This window comes from Leptonychotes weddellii, chromosome 7 (genome assembly GCF_054177405.1).
Source record: "Leptonychotes weddellii isolate Sample4059 chromosome 7, ASM5417740v2, whole genome shotgun sequence".
Taxonomy (NCBI): Eukaryota; Metazoa; Chordata; class Mammalia; order Carnivora; family Phocidae; genus Leptonychotes; species Leptonychotes weddellii.
The window spans coordinates 39,299,464-39,314,416 of record NC_138375.1 but is presented as its reverse complement, the minus strand read 5'-3'; the positions used below and the strand labels follow the sequence as shown (position 1 = coordinate 39,314,416).

The following is a 14,953-nucleotide window of genomic DNA, read 5'->3' as shown; positions in this document are numbered from 1 at the left end:
CAACTGACCACTCCTTCCTCCTTCAAACACTTTTTTCCACTTGGTTTCCAAAACACCACACTCTTGGGTTTCCTTGCACCTCACTGCAAGTCCTTTCCCAGTCGCCTGTGCTGGGTTCTTCTCCTCTTTCTGATTCTTTTTCCTTTTTTAAGTTTTTTATTTATTTAAGTAATTTTTACACCCAACATGGGGCTCAAACTCATCACCCCAAGGTCAAGAGTCGCATGCTCTTCCAACTGAATCAGCCAGGCACCCCTTTTCTCTCTGATTCTTTTTTTTTTTTTTTTAAGTAGGCTCCTTGCCCAGCACAGAACCCAACGTGGGGCTTGAACTCATGACCCTGAGATCAAGACCTGAGCTGAGACCAAGAGTCGGATGCCTAACTGACTGAGCCACACAGGTGCCCCCTTTCTGATTCTTAATGTAGGAGTGACCCTTGGTTCTCTTCTCCTTTGATGAGCTCGTAGCTTTCTTTGGCCTTGAACAGTAGTTCTATGCATGTGACTTTCAAATCTGTATCCCTAGCCCTGATCTCTTTCTTGAATGCCAGATTTGTCTATACAACTGCCTCTTTGACCTCTCCCCTTGGATATCTAATAGAAATCTTAAACAAACTGATCAAAAACAGAAGTCAGGGGCGCCTGGGTGGCTCAGTTGGTTAAGCGACTGCCTTCGGCTCAGGTCATGATCCTGGAGTCCCTGGATCGAGTCCCGCATCGGGCTCCCTGCTCGGCGGGAAGCCTGCTTCTCCCTCTGACCCTCCCCCTTCTCATGTACTCTCTCTCATTCTCGCTCTCTCAAATAAATAAATAAATCTTTTAAAAAAAAAAAACGGAAGTCAGTTTTTTCCCACTTTCACGCCCCAAATTTGTCCTCCTGCAATTTTGTTCATTGCAGTTCATAGTAACTCCATCCTTCTAGTGGGTCAGGCCAAGATCCTTGAAGCCCTTGAAGAGGGCTCCCCTCTCTGTCTCTCATCTTATATCCAATCCTTCCAGAAATCATGTTAATTTTACCTTGAAGTATATCCAGTCTCTAACCACTTCTCACTGACTCCATTTATGCCACTCTGGCTGAGCCACCAGCATCTCTCACCCAGATTACTCCAAAAGCCTCCTACCAGATCTCCAGCTCCTACGCTTGCCCCCCGTTAGTATTCAGTATTCTTTACACAGAAATATATCATCTCCACAATATATAAAGAGCTCTTACAACTCAACAACAAAAGGACAACCCAATTTAAAGATGAGCACAGGAAAAAAAAAACTACAATGGGTAAAGAACTTGAATAACTTGAATGGGTGAAGGACATTTCTTCAGAGAGGATGTATGTACAAATGGCCAATAAGCACATGGAAAGGTGTTCAACATCATTAGTCATTAGAGGAATGCAAATCAAAATCAGGAGATACCAAAAGAAAAGAAAAGAAAAGATTCAGCTACACTTCAATTATAAAAACAGAACACAAAATCACAAGATAACATTTCACACTGACTAGGATGGCATTAAAAACAAAAAATAAAAAACGGAAAATCACAAAGTGTTGGCAAGGACATGGAGAACCCTGTGCATTGCTGATGGAAACAGCTCAGCAGTTCCTCAAACAGTTAAATATAGAATTACCATACAGACTAGCAATTCCACTCTTAGTAAATATGGAAGAGAATTGAAAACAAGTTCTCGGGGCACCTGGGTGGTTCAGTCGTTAAGCGTCTGCCTTCGGCTCAGGTCATGATCCCAGGGTCCTGGGATCGAGCCCCGCATCAGGCTCTCTGCTTGGCCGGGAGCCTGCTTCTCCCTCTCCCACTCCCCCTGCTTGTGTTCCCTCTCTAGCTGTCTCTCTCTCTCTCTGTCAAATAAATAAAATAAAATCTTTAAAAAAAAAAAAAAAGAAAACAAGTTCTCACACCAGTATTTGTACACAAATGTTGATAGCAGCACTGTTCACAATGGCCAAAAAGAGGAAACAACCTAAATGTCCATCAGCTGATGAATGGATAAGCAAAAGATGATATATATGTACAATAAAATATTATTCAGCCATAAAAAGAATAAACTACGGACATATGTGTCAACACAGAGGAACTTCAAGACCATTGTCATGATGGTTAATCTTACATGTCATCTTGACTGGGCTAAGGGATGCCCAGAGAGCTGATAAAACATCCTGTCTGGGTGTGTCCATGATGGTTAGCATTTGATTCACTGAGAGATTAGCATTGGGGTCCAGTAGACTAAGGAACTGCCCTCATCAATGTGGTCAGGCATCATGCAATCCATCGAGGGCCAAATGGAACAAATGGCAAAGAAAGGGTGAATTCAGCTCTCTCTCTTCTTGAGCTGGGATGTATATCTTCCTGCCCTCACACCCCCACCTCCCCTATTCTCAGGCCTGCAGATTCCAGCAGAATCACACCACTGGCCCTCCTCGTTCTCCAATTTGCAGACAGCAGATTATGGGACTTCTCAGCCTCCATAAACTGCCTGAGCCAATTCCTATAATAAATCTCCTCCTATATCTATTTCTATATACCCTGTTGGTTCTGTTTCTCTGGAGAACCCTAATACAACTATGTGAAGTGAAAGGAGCCAGACACGAAAGGCCACACATAGTACCATTTCATTTGTATGACACGTTCAGAATAGACAAATCCATGAAGGCAGAAAGCAAATTGGTGGTTTCCAGGGGCTGGGGGAGGGGAGAATGGAGAGTAATTGCTTAACGTGTTCGGGTTTTCTTTTAGGGGAATGAAACCGGTTTGGAACTATGCAGAGGTGGTGGTTAGATAAGAATGTGAATGTACTAAATGTCACAAAATTGTTCACTTTAAAATGGTTAATTTTATGTTGCATGAATTTTACTCCCAAAGAAAGAAGAAAATAAATGTCATGTCCCCCCTCTACTCAGCACTCTGCAACAGCTCCCCAGATGCCTCAGAGTAAAAGACTAAGTCCTTACAAGGACCCACAAGCCCCCTCCCCCACCCCCATTTGATTTGGTCCCTCCTTATCTCTGTTCTCCCTGTACTCTCCCTCCCCCTCACTCCACTCCAGCCACACTGGCCTCCTTGCTCTTCCTGGAACATTCCAGGCCTACTCCTGCCTCCAAGCATTTGCTCCAGCTGTTTCCTCTGGCTGAGAGACTCTTCCTACAGCTCGGCTATCTTCCTTACCTCTTCCACGTTGTTGTTCAAATCTCCCCCTCTCATTGAGCAAGGGGTCTTACCCTGCAAATTATCTCATCTTTCTCTGGAGGGCCCCAACGGCAGATTCACTGGCACTGATTGAAAAATTCCTGATTGACCGGTTAAGACTACATTTCTGGGGGAGGTTGAAACAGATTAGGTATTAATCCCCAGGCCACGGTTTGTGAATTCAGTCTCAGTGACACTGTTTTGGGCCAGCGGTTTTATTTTGAACAGATCTCATCATAAGGTAATTATGTTAATTTTTTCTTAGCCTCCTGCTAGATTCCATTCATCCTTCTGGTCACAACTTAACATCACTCTCATTTAGATGCCCAGGTTGGGCTGGGTTCATCTGCTGTGGGCTAGCTTTGCACTTTATAGTTTATAGATTACCACTCTCCAAACTTTATTGTAACAATGACCTAACCATCTGTCTTCTGTGAGAGTGAATGCTCCATGTGGATAGGTCAGGGCCCCACTTCCTATGTGTTCACTTCAGTCTCCCAGCTCAGTGCCTGGCATGCAGCCAGGACTCAATACATTTTGTTGGGGGAATGAATATGTTGGGGAGGAAAAAATTCCTCAGCCCTTCAAGATCCTTCTAGCTGGATTAAGAATCAAATTGATATGAAACAGATTAACAGGAGAAAATCAAATTTAGTTTCATACGTAAGGGGAATCCATACAGACATGGAAATTCTAGACGTTGAGGCAACATGACACTTATATAAGCTAGGGAGGTGGGTAGGGATCTGAGGAAGACCATTAGCAGGAAGGTGAGAGATGTCTGGAAAATAAAGTTTGCCCTGTTATGAAGATAAGTTTCTTAGGTAAATTGGAATGTCTTGTTAAAAGTTCTCTTCTTGGGTGCCTGGGTGGCTCAGTCGGTTGAGCACCCAACTCTTTTTTTAAAAAAAAAAATTTTATTTATTTGACAGAGAGAGAGAGAGAGCACAAGCAGGGGGAGCAGCAGAGGGAGAGGGAGAAGCAGGCTCCCCACTGAGGAGGGAGCCCGATGAGGGGCTTGATCCCAGGACCCTGGGTCACGACCTGAGCTGAAGGCAGACACTTAACCGACTGAGCCACCCAGGTGCTTCTGAGCATTCAACTCTTGATTTTGGCTCAGATCATGATCTTGGGGTCCTGGGATTGGCCCCCTGTTGGTCTCCACCTCAGTGGGGGGGTCTGCTCAAGGATTCTCTCCCTCTCCCTCTGCTCTTCCTCCCACTCTGCAAGCACGCACTCTCTCTCTCTCTCTCTCTCTCAAACAAATAAATCTTTTAAAAGGAGTTCTCTTCTTGGTACAGGCTCTTTCCTATGTAAATTTAGGCAGTTGAGGGGGAGGTAAAGAGCTCTTCCTGAATCTGGTTTTAACTCAAAATAATCTTCATGCCAAAGTGGTCTATCTTGGAGCAGCCTGCCTTGGCCCCTACAAATAGATGAAAGGACATACTTTCCAACCAGGTCTCCTTGTGGGATGCTTAGAGGACTCTGAACTAGTGACGGATTGAGGACAACCCTTGGAAAAAGCTTTGATTATCGCTATCTTTTGAATGAGCAAGTTGATAATCAAAGCAGTTAAGTGTCTTGCCCATGCAAACTAAGCAGGTGAATGGCAGCCCAGGGTTGCCATAGGTCTATCTTTTCACCAAAGCAGAACTTCTAAGGTGGTGTAGGGGATGGGAGATACTACCCACCTTTGCTGCTGGACTACCTCCTCCAGGAAGTCTTAACAAATACCCTGGGGGACAATCATTCTGTTTCCTCTGGATTCCCAAATAGTTTATCATTTTCTGTGTTCTAGCATTTTCCACACAGCCCTAGATTTTAACTGCTGGTCTCTTTGCCTTTCCTCTGAACTATGCACTCCCCAGAGCCAAGCTCGAATAAGCATCCCTTTGGAGTCACTAGACCAGGTTCGAATCCCAGCTCCACAACTTACTAGCTGTGCCACATTGGTCAAATAACTGGACGTCTCTGGGCTCTCCTGCTCCGCAAAGTGGGTGAGTAATGTCACCAGCCTCGTGGGGCTATTGAGGAATGTAATCTGATCAGGCAGATAAAGTGGTTGGCCTCAATTTTGTCAAGCCTCAATGTTCTGTTTCTCAACAAAGCTTTGGCGAGTGGTAGGAATTTGGGGGGAAATGTCCAGATCAGGGACTTGGAAGCCCTGACTTCTGGCTCTGAGTGGCCATGTGTCCTTGGCCAAATCCCCCTGCCTTCTTTAGGTCCCGGCCGGGGTCTGAGCACTGACGTAGGTTCTCCTGGCGGGGCCCTTCTCGGCCGGTGACATTCTAAGATTCCAGGAGCGAATGAACTTGGGGGGTGGGGATGGAGGAGGGAAGGCGGGGCGAGCCCGATTGGCCTCTGCGCGCCACGTGTCCGGCCCCGGAGCCGCCAGCTGTCCTCCAGGTCCGCCCCGCGCTGCGACGGCTGCTTCTGCTCGGCTAACGGGCTCCCACGCCGCGAGCTCCGCGTCCGCGCGTGCGTCTGCCCGGTCGCGACAGGAAGCCTCCGCCGCGCGGTGAGTGCGTTGCGGCCGGAGAGGGGATCGCATCAGCCCCCCCCACCCCCCGAGGGCTGCAGGGACGCGGGGACGAGCGATAAACGCCCAGTCATCGCTGACCCGTGCCTCCCGCGGGGCTCCGGGGCGGGGCGCGGGCAGGTGGGGGGCCGCGGGGGCGGGAACCCGAGAGGGTCGCGGGCTGAATGTGTCTGGGGGAGCGCAGTGGAACAAAAATCTAGGGTGGCGGGCGCAGAAGCGAAGGCTGGGGGATGGGAGGGGAACAGGGGAGGGGAGGGGGGCCGGACTCTGCGGCGGGTGTAGTCTAGGGGCCAGGGGCTCTCGGGGCGGAGGCAGCGCAGGATGCTGGCCGTGCTTTGGGAGGGGTCGGGGGCTGGAGAGACTTAGAAGACCTGGGGTTGGGGGCAGCAGGACGGGGGTCTAAGGACCCGCAGGGAAGGGTGTGGCTGAGGCCAAAGACTGAGGCTGCAGGAAGAGGCAGACCCTCCAGCCGCCTGTGAAGTGGTTTGTGTGTGTTGTTGCGGGGGAGGGCTCTCGGTGTGCAGACCCGTGGGGAACTGGCTGGTTCACACCCGAGGGACCCTCCCGTCCCCTTTGGACCACCGCTGGCCTGAAGGAGACTTGAAAGCAGCTGGGCCCTAAGGGCAGACGCCCCACCCTTCTTCCTGCTCTCCGGAAGCCCAGTTTAGGCCTTCCCAAAACTTAGGTCTTCAGATAACTCCCAGAATACCAGCATGGGACTGAAATACCCTGAATCCAATCCCAGTTCCACCATCGACTTGCAGTGTGACCTTGAATCAGTAGCTTTCCCTCTCCGAGTCTCAGCTTACTCTTCCAAGTCCAGAGCTGATAAACCCAGCCCCTCTCCGTGGAAATGATGGCTGCCCTTAAAATTGATTTATTTGTCAGCTGCAAGGAATCATTTCAAGTTTGGGAAGTCTTGATTGCAGGCTTGGGAAGCCTGGGCTACCCTTGTAGGCCCTGTGAGGGGAGGGGAGGGGTCCTTTGGGAAGAGAATCCTGCCTTTGCTTCCTTCCTACCCCTCCCTTTCTCTAAACCCCCGCGGGTCTTTCTGACAATTCCAAATTTGGACATATGGCTCCGGGGTTGGTGAAAGGATTCTGGTTTCCTCAGTCTGCCCTTTTCACTCACTTCCCCCTCCTGCCGCACCCAAAGCACACCTGAAATTGCTGGCCCCACCGACCCTGAAGGGATATCCTGTCCTGCTTTGCCCTTCCAGGTGAATGACCGTTCCAGCTGCAGCTCCCGTAAAAACCCTGCCCTTCTGGCTGGCAGGTCCTGTGCCAGGCAGAGGGCACTGGCCTGGGAGTCTGTGGAAAGCAGGGTTACCGTTCCAGGTCCTGGAGGGGTCCTGGGGCAAGGTCCTTCCCTGCCTGGACCTTCATTAACCATCAGTAGCAAAGGCTGCTAAACCGGCTGCCACTTCCAGCGCTGGTATTCTAGGATTCAACTGTTCGAAGGACTTAGGATTCTGAGAGTTGGGTGGGGCTGGGGAGGGAGGCCCAGGCCTGCATCCCCCTCTGCAGCTGTGACAGTCACTCATCCATCTTCCTTTGCCTTCCACCCTTCGTTCCCAAGGTACTGGCTGCTTGGATTCAGAAAATATTTGCGGTTTCTGGGTTAGGGCCATAGCTCTTGCTGGGGCAGAATGTGGATACCAGTGTGCAGAGAGGGGGCTGTCCTTGGGAAGTGCAGGGCCTTGCCTATCGGAGCTGACCCCGGGAAGGGGTGGGGGACGCTCTGCAGTGTTGGGGCGCTGCCAGCGTCTGGAGCATCTGCACTGCAGCACCCAGGAGGAGCCTTGGGCCACCAGGCTCCAGCCCCGGCCCCAGGCTCTGCCCTGCCTCTGAGTAGCCAGGGCCCCTGGGCACACCTACCCCTCTAGGCCTTAGTTCCTTCCTCCCTAGAGGGGCAAGAGATGTGCCCAGGGCACCCAGCTGGTAAAGTGGGTTGGGGCTCCATGACTGTTGATGTTGCATTATTCTAGGATTTTCTGGGGAGGCCCAGGGGTATCACTTAGCCTCACCCCACCCAGCTTCACCAAGGTACTTCCTGGGTGGGGACAAAGTGCAGGATGTGGTCTGTACCCTGATTCCTGAGTATGCAAGTCCGGGTCTTATCTGCACCCCTGCCGCCCCCGCAACAGAGGAGAGGAAGTCTTGCAGGGGGGAGGGGGGGATCCTTTATGCTTATAAACTTCTTGGCTTGGAATCCTGGCCACACTGCATTTCCTTTCTTCCTGGAATTGAGAAGCTCCCACAGAGACTGGCTAAGGAGGAAGGACTGTCTTCTGGTTCTTTGAGCCTCAGACTGCGCACCTGTCAAAGGAAGACGAGGCTGGTACTTGTGCACAGAGAGGCCGGTGCTGCTGCTGTAATCGTGGAAAGGGTGTGGTGCCCTGAGCCTCAGGTTCCTCATCTGTAAAACGGGTGTCCTGGTACCTCTTAAATAATAATTAAATCATAACCTCCGTTACTTACCAAACCTTCCAACTTGCCAGGCCCTGGCTGAACCCTTGGCAGATTGGATGCTGCTACCATGCCCATTTTGCAGATGTGGAAAGTCAGCCCTCAGAAGTTTAGGGGAGAAATACTACTAAATGCCCATGTCTTTCCTGTGTGTCAAGGCCACGTCTAAGCTCTAGGTGTGTCTTCTTTTCATCCTCACCACGACTCCTCTGAGATAGGTGCTATTTTTATCCTGTTTTACATATGAGGTTAAGTACTTGCCCAAGGCCACACAGCTCCTAAAGAGCAGGTCAGGCTTCAGTCCCAGGCAGGGTGGCTGCAGCCTCTGTCCTGTTAGACACGACGCTTGTCTGCCTCACAAAAGTGACCTGAGCTGGGATTCAAACCCGGGCCCATCCAGTTCCAAGCCTGGGGCAGCCTGATGATCTCCTGGGGCCTTGCCCAGCCCAGAGATCAATGGTTCTGGGTCAGGAGAGGGAAAGACACTGCTCTCTAAGAAACCCGAGTGTCTGGAGCTGGAGGGGGGGCGTGTGCCCAGGCACAGGGCCAGGAATGGCATTTACCTGGGCTTCATCAGAGGCTAGCTCCTGGAGGACGGTGGGGCTGGTCCTGGTGTCTTCCTGCGGGCTGGGGGCGGGGAAGGATCATGACCTTATAGGCCAGGGGCCTCTGAAATCCGGTGCACACATCCTGGGAGGCACTAAGATGATTTTCTGGAAGAAACTATTAGGCCTCTTATTACATATGCTTTTAATCTCATGCTTATAAAATATATTTTTATCATGATGAATACTCCATTTTTTTTCCTTGGTTACTGGTGGTACATAGGATCAAAGCAATGACAGATTACGGCAGTAGATTGCCAGCTTTGTGTGGGTGGGAGACTCGTGTGTCTCATTTTTTATTCCTCCCCTATCTCCTACCAACGGACATGCTCAGTAAATACTTTTTTGAAAAATGAGCTCCTGTTTAATCACTAATTTTCTTTATCACATTGGACAAATTATACTTAACCCCTCAAGTTATTTCCTCTCCTGGCTATATAATGAGGAATAAAGCACACTTTGAAGACCCCTAGGCTGGATGTTCTTTTATTATGTGATTTCCCCCCCTCCAGGGGGGTCACTAAAGAGGCATTAAAACAACTCAGTGTTTCACCCAATAATCCTTATAAGCCACCCTGTGGTCATGGGAGCAGCAAAGAAGCAGACACAGTAATTTTTAAGAAAGACAGTAAAGTTATGATTCAAAAGATAGAAAAATGATCATGTGCCAAAGATTTGATTCTACTCACCTACTAATGACCGGACAGGTAGATGTTATGGCCAGCTTGAAAGAGAATAAGTAGACACTTTTATTAAAAGGAATGTGCAAATGGAGGCAGACTGGTTTTTCTGGTCAAAGGGGAGGGAGATTAATTGGGCTGTCACCAAATAGAACAGTATGAGCATGTCTGTAAGAATTATTTTACATTACCACCATTTACCTACAAATTACTGAGCTGTAAAATTGCTCAGACAGACTGGAATCATAACCTGGAGAGTTGGAAGTAGAGATTTTTTTTTCCTAGAATACCTGGAGGCAGGCAGCCTCCATCTACTCGAGGAATGGTAAATCCGCAATGGTTGAATCCAAGCCAGTCAAATGTAAGGTGGTTTCTGAGTACTGTGGGGCTTCAGAGGAGAGAGAAATCCCTTTTGGCTTCCTGGAAGAGTTGGGAGAATCACCTAGAAAAATTTTTAAAAATTACCAAAGCTCAGGCCTCACCCCAGAACTGATGAATCAGAATCTCGGAGGGTTGATCTTACGCTTCGGTAAATTGGAAAAACTCCCCAGGTGGGATTAATGAAGCCAGAATCGAAAAGCACTGGTTTTGATGCTCGAAGGCTGGATAGAAAATGGTGGTGGAAGAGGTTCTTGGTTTGGGGGTGGGGGTGAAGAGGAAAGAGGAGAAGGCAGATAAATCAGGAAGGATGTCGTGGGCCTTGAAAGCTGAGCTGCAAGGGCCTACGTTGAAGGGGGGGGGTCACTGGGATCACGTGGGCAAGCAGTGACTCAGCTCAAGTTAGAGTCCCCTGGGCTCTCCTGCAGCACAGAGGTCTGGGTGAGTTTTTGCATGACCTTCCATGTTATTTTTTTATTTTTCTCCAATTGCCTTCCCCACACATATCTGGTTTCACCCCCTTACACTCAGCATCTCCTCCCACCCTAAAAGCACGCTCTATTCCTCCAAAGCATGCAAGATAGCTTTAGAGGACAGAAATGCTTTTTCTTAGGCTGGTGTTTCTGTTGCGTCTGATATCCCCTCTCTCCTCCGTCTGCTTCATTCCGTGATGCCAGACTCCTGATTGTGCTCACCTGTCAGCCTGAACCCCTAACATGTGTCTGTAACTTGATACGCATCACACATGCAACAGAAAAGGACAAGGTAAAAAAAAAAAAAAGTTAGAAAGTTGTTATATTTTTGTTCTGCACCCCGATGGCTCATTGTGCCCAGTACCCCACTAACGGTGACTGGGATGACAGAAGCCACCACTTATTAGACATTTAATGTTTTCTGGCCATGCTGAGTATTTTACCTGCATTAGCCCATTGAATTTTCACAGAAAACCTTAGGATTAGCAATTCCTAGATGAAGACACTGAGTCAGAGAGAAATGACAGAACTTGCCCTAGGTCACGAACTAGGAATTTTCTGGAATGTCTGAATTTGAACTCAGGCCAGGACTGCAAAGCCTGCATTCTTTATTATGATGCCAGGCTGCCTCCCTTGTAAACGTTTGGGTTTATCATAATAAAAGCTTTCATTTCTTGAGCCTTTACTCCGTAATAGGCACTGGGCTTACTTAGGGCTCTTCATCTGCTGTTTCATTTGTTTATCAGTACTTGGAGATAATTTTTATGTGCATTTTGCAGATGTGGAAATTGAGATTCAGTGAAGGTAATTTACCTAAATCACAAACGGGGGTGAGGGGGCAGAGCTGTGACTCACAGCTAGGCCCGACCTCAAAGCCCATGCCTCTTACATGAGTTGGACAAGACCCTTCCCCTGTCCAGTTCTTGGTTTCCCCAACTCTTGTACTTGGTCAGCAGCAAGCCACAAGTGGTGGTTCTCTCCCCCAGAGCGTTCCTCCTGGAATCAATCTGGAGGTCCCAGAGGGAAAGGAAGGAAACATGATTGCTTGTGGGCTAAAGAACTAAGGCAGGGGCTGGCCACAGTAGCCCAAAGCCACTAGGAGACTCTACCCTAGAATGGATTTCTGGAATGATCAGCCGGGATGAACCCTCATGGATATCCAGGTCAGAAGAGGTTCAGGGTTCCTCGGAGGAGAGAGGCACAGGTTTAGAGTGGCCACACCTGCCAGTCTTGAGAAGCTGTTTCAGCCAGGATGATAAAACTTGCATATTGGATAAGGGGGAGATTTGGGGAAGACCCCTCCTGGGACTGATATTCTGAGATTCTGCTGTGAAAATCCATGGTTGGAATCTATAAAAACCTTTCTCATCCACTCTGGATTTTCCCAAAGAGAGAGTGATATTATCCCCATCTTATAGATGAAGAAACTGAGGTCCAGAGAGGGAACCTGACTTGTCTGAGGTTACAGACAGATTGGGAACCAGACCTAGGTCTTTTTCTTTGGCCTCTTCCTAATCTCCTGTTGCAGCCAGAGTCCATGGTTGTGTGGGGGCTTTTGACCTGGGGCTCGGAGGCACAGATACTGTCCATGGTCTGGGCCTTGGCAAGTCACTTATTCTCCCTGAGATGTCTTTACCTCACCCAGAAAATGAGGGGCCTGATGTAGTGGATGGTTAAGAGCCCTCTGGGATTCTGAAACATTGTATATAAAACATTTATTCAGCCAATTTGAGAGGTAGGGTCTGGGTTGCTCTGGGAGGGAGCAGAGACCCTTGCAAAGCCAGGTAAACGGCACTGCTGTGATTACCTCCTGAGCTTCCCTGAGCCCACAGAGGAGGGGCTATTGGAGCTGAAGTCTCCAGATCTAGTTCTGGAAGAAGCTTGTGTGTACACGAGACCTGCACTCGCATGAAGCACATGTAAACTGCTCTCTGAACTGAGACTATTTTCCCAAAGACTCAGAGGCCCTTCCTCTAAGCCGTCTCTCCTTGGAAAGAGGCTCTTGTCCAGATGGTCCTGGGCTGCAGCCAGCAGCTGAAGTTTCCAGCAACAAGGCCAAAGGAAAACGCTTCCAGACTGGAGGTGCAGGTGACAGGCCTCAGCCCTCCCTGCCCAAGGGACTTCCCGGGCCTCCTTTGGTCCCTGTTGCTGTGCTCGCCTTGGGGGGTCCCTCATCCCCAGCCCACACCATGCCCCAGGCGGGGGAAGCCGGAGCCTGGCCAGACCCTGGGGTAGATGTGATTCCCCGCCCCCTGCGGGGGGAATTTCCACTTTCTGGGAAGAGTTGCACATTTGTACAGAGGGGCCCCTGGTTGTCAGGGAAACAGCAGGGTTTCCTCCAGCTCTGCTGGGGTTGCAGGCAGATCTCTGTCCTCTGCCCTTCACCCCCAGCCCCACCTCCTGTCTGTCTGCTGACTGCAGTTTGGGGGACTCATGATCGGGCGCTGGAGCTACGGGCAAACACTACAAAGCCCGGTCAGAACTTGCCACCAGTACAGTGAATGCCTGGCGTCCTGGGCTCTGCCCTTGACATATGTTAATGTCTCATCCTCCAACAGCCCTACAAGGCAGGAAAGGGAAAGCCCCAGTTTTGTACTTGAGGTGACCTTGAACTCAGAGATGAGCAATGTGCCCGAGGTCATGGAGCTAATAAGTGACAAAATGTATTTGAATCCAGTTCTGTCCATCTGACTCCACACTTGATCTTAGCCAAAAGGCCGAGAAGCGATTGTCCATCTGACTCCAAAACCTGTGTTCTCCCTGCTGTGTCGCACCGTCTCCAGCAGGGTTATGGGCTGAGGTCAAGAAGGGCCGATTTCCCCTACGGTGTTGGTTTTGTTTTTGTTTTTTGGTGGTGGGGTATGTGGAGAACTGGAAAGCACTGAGCTTTCCGCCCTGGTTTCTCCTCTTCTAGTTCAGCTCCTTGTAGGTCTTACTGAATAAGCCAGATAGAGTTTATTATTCTTACTTTTAAAAAAGTAATACATAGACATGGCTTAAAAAGATCAAATGGTACAGCCCTGACTGAAATGGAAAGCACTGGCCCTTCTTTCCCTTCTTGTCCTGGGAAAATTGCTTCACTTCCACTTTTGCCTTCCTGCTCTTCCTGCTGAGAGTGCTCACCGGCCCGCGCCCCCTTCTCTTCCATCTTCCCAAGCCAGTGACGGCCCTTTCTCCATTTCTTTTTAGGTGTAAGACATTTTTGTTGATTTCTTCCCTCTAAACCCTGTCTCCTACACCCTCCTTTGATAAGATCCTCTGTCCTGTTTGTCCTCACGGGGAAGAATCCAGAGCCTTTACCGTGGCCTCAGGCACTGGTCCCCGGCCCCCATTTCGGCCCCCATTTCCTGCTGCCGCGTTAGCCGCCCGAGTCCCTTGACTGCACACCCCTAGGTAGCCACATGGTTGATGATCCTCTGACCACTTGGCCTGGGCTTCTACTGCTTGTCACTCTCCCCTGACGACCAAGCGTTGTCTTTTCTCCTTACTTTTTGCCATATGCATTTGTTATTCTTCCCCGTTATAGAGTAAGCTGCAGAAAAACGAGTTTTAAAAAATCTCTTTTATTGATCGCTATACCCTCAGTGCCTAGAGCAGTGCCTAATCAGAGCAGGTGCTCAAGAAATGCTCATTGACTTACATGGGAACGCTAGCCCTTCAGATAACTTGCAGCAGGTGGCCCAGAGCCCTTTGAGCATTCTCATCTGCAGAACGTTAAGCCCTGGCTTCTGGAACCATTCTTGGTGACTTAGACGTAGAGCATGCTTGGTGCAGATAGCTTGGACTCTGGAATCTGGACTTTGTTGAATTCCGTTTTAAGCTGTGTGCCTTTGGGTAGATGATGCAACCTCCCTGACTCCCCATCCTCCATTTCCTCCCCTGGGGAAAGGGAGAATCTGATGATGGGAAAGATTGCCGCGAGGATTCAGTGGGACATGTGGGAAAGTGCCCTGGACGGCCTGGAGGAGTTGTGTGGTCAGTGATCATGCCCTGTCTCCCTCTCAGTTCCAGGTCCCTCTCCCATCCTGGTGTGAGTGGACCCAGGCCAGTCTATCCATTGTCTTTTTTTTTTTTTTTAAAGATTTTATTTATTTATTTGAGAGAGAGAGAACACATGAGAGGGGATAGGGTCAGAGGACCAAGCAGACTCCCCGCCGAGCAGGGAGCCCGATGCGGGACTCGATCCCGGGACTCCAGGATCATGACCTGAGCCGAAGGCAGTCGCCCAACCGACTGAGCCACCCAGGCACCCCTCTCCATTGTCTTCTGAAAATGCGTCTGGCCCTGAGGCAGGTCTGGGTGTAATTTAACCTAAAGGGCTGGGGGCAGCTGGAAAGCAGCAGGGGGAGCATACCTTCCCTTGGGAGGCAAGGAGGGTGAGGAAATTGGGGGAAAGCATGGAGGGGACCGGATCTCATGGGTCTGTCTTCTCCACAGTGTTACCTGCTGCAGAACCTGAGACCATGGCCAAGCCAGCACAGGTAAGGAGCCTCTCCCCTCCTGAAGACTGTGCTCTGCCTTACGTGGGCTCCTAGAGTCACTAGGCCCGCTCTGCTCTTCATCTAGAAGGGAGCAGTAGAGGTTCTCAGGCTTTGCTTGCTCCCGTTACAAGTCA

At 49.7% G+C, this 14,953-nt stretch overlaps 2 protein-coding genes across 3 annotated transcripts in view; one reads left to right on the top strand and one right to left on the bottom strand.

Moving 5' to 3' along the window:
* Positions 1-14,953, bottom strand: part of MYOZ3 (myozenin 3) — a 381,468-nt gene that overhangs the window by 22,537 nt on the left and 343,978 nt on the right. The gene's annotated exons all lie outside the window — the stretch shown is intronic.
* The window catches only part of ANXA6 (annexin A6), a 44,901-nt gene continuing 35,495 nt past the window's right edge, over positions 5,548-14,953 (top strand). For both annotated transcript variants that reach the window (XM_031020885.2, XM_006749634.3), the window contains exons 1-2: positions 5,548-5,713; positions 14,776-14,819. In XM_031020885.2, the coding sequence (XP_030876745.1) occupies positions 14,802-14,819 (18 nt within the window). In that variant the 5' untranslated portion in view covers positions 5,548-5,713; positions 14,776-14,801. The remainder of the gene's footprint in view (positions 5,714-14,775; positions 14,820-14,953) is intronic.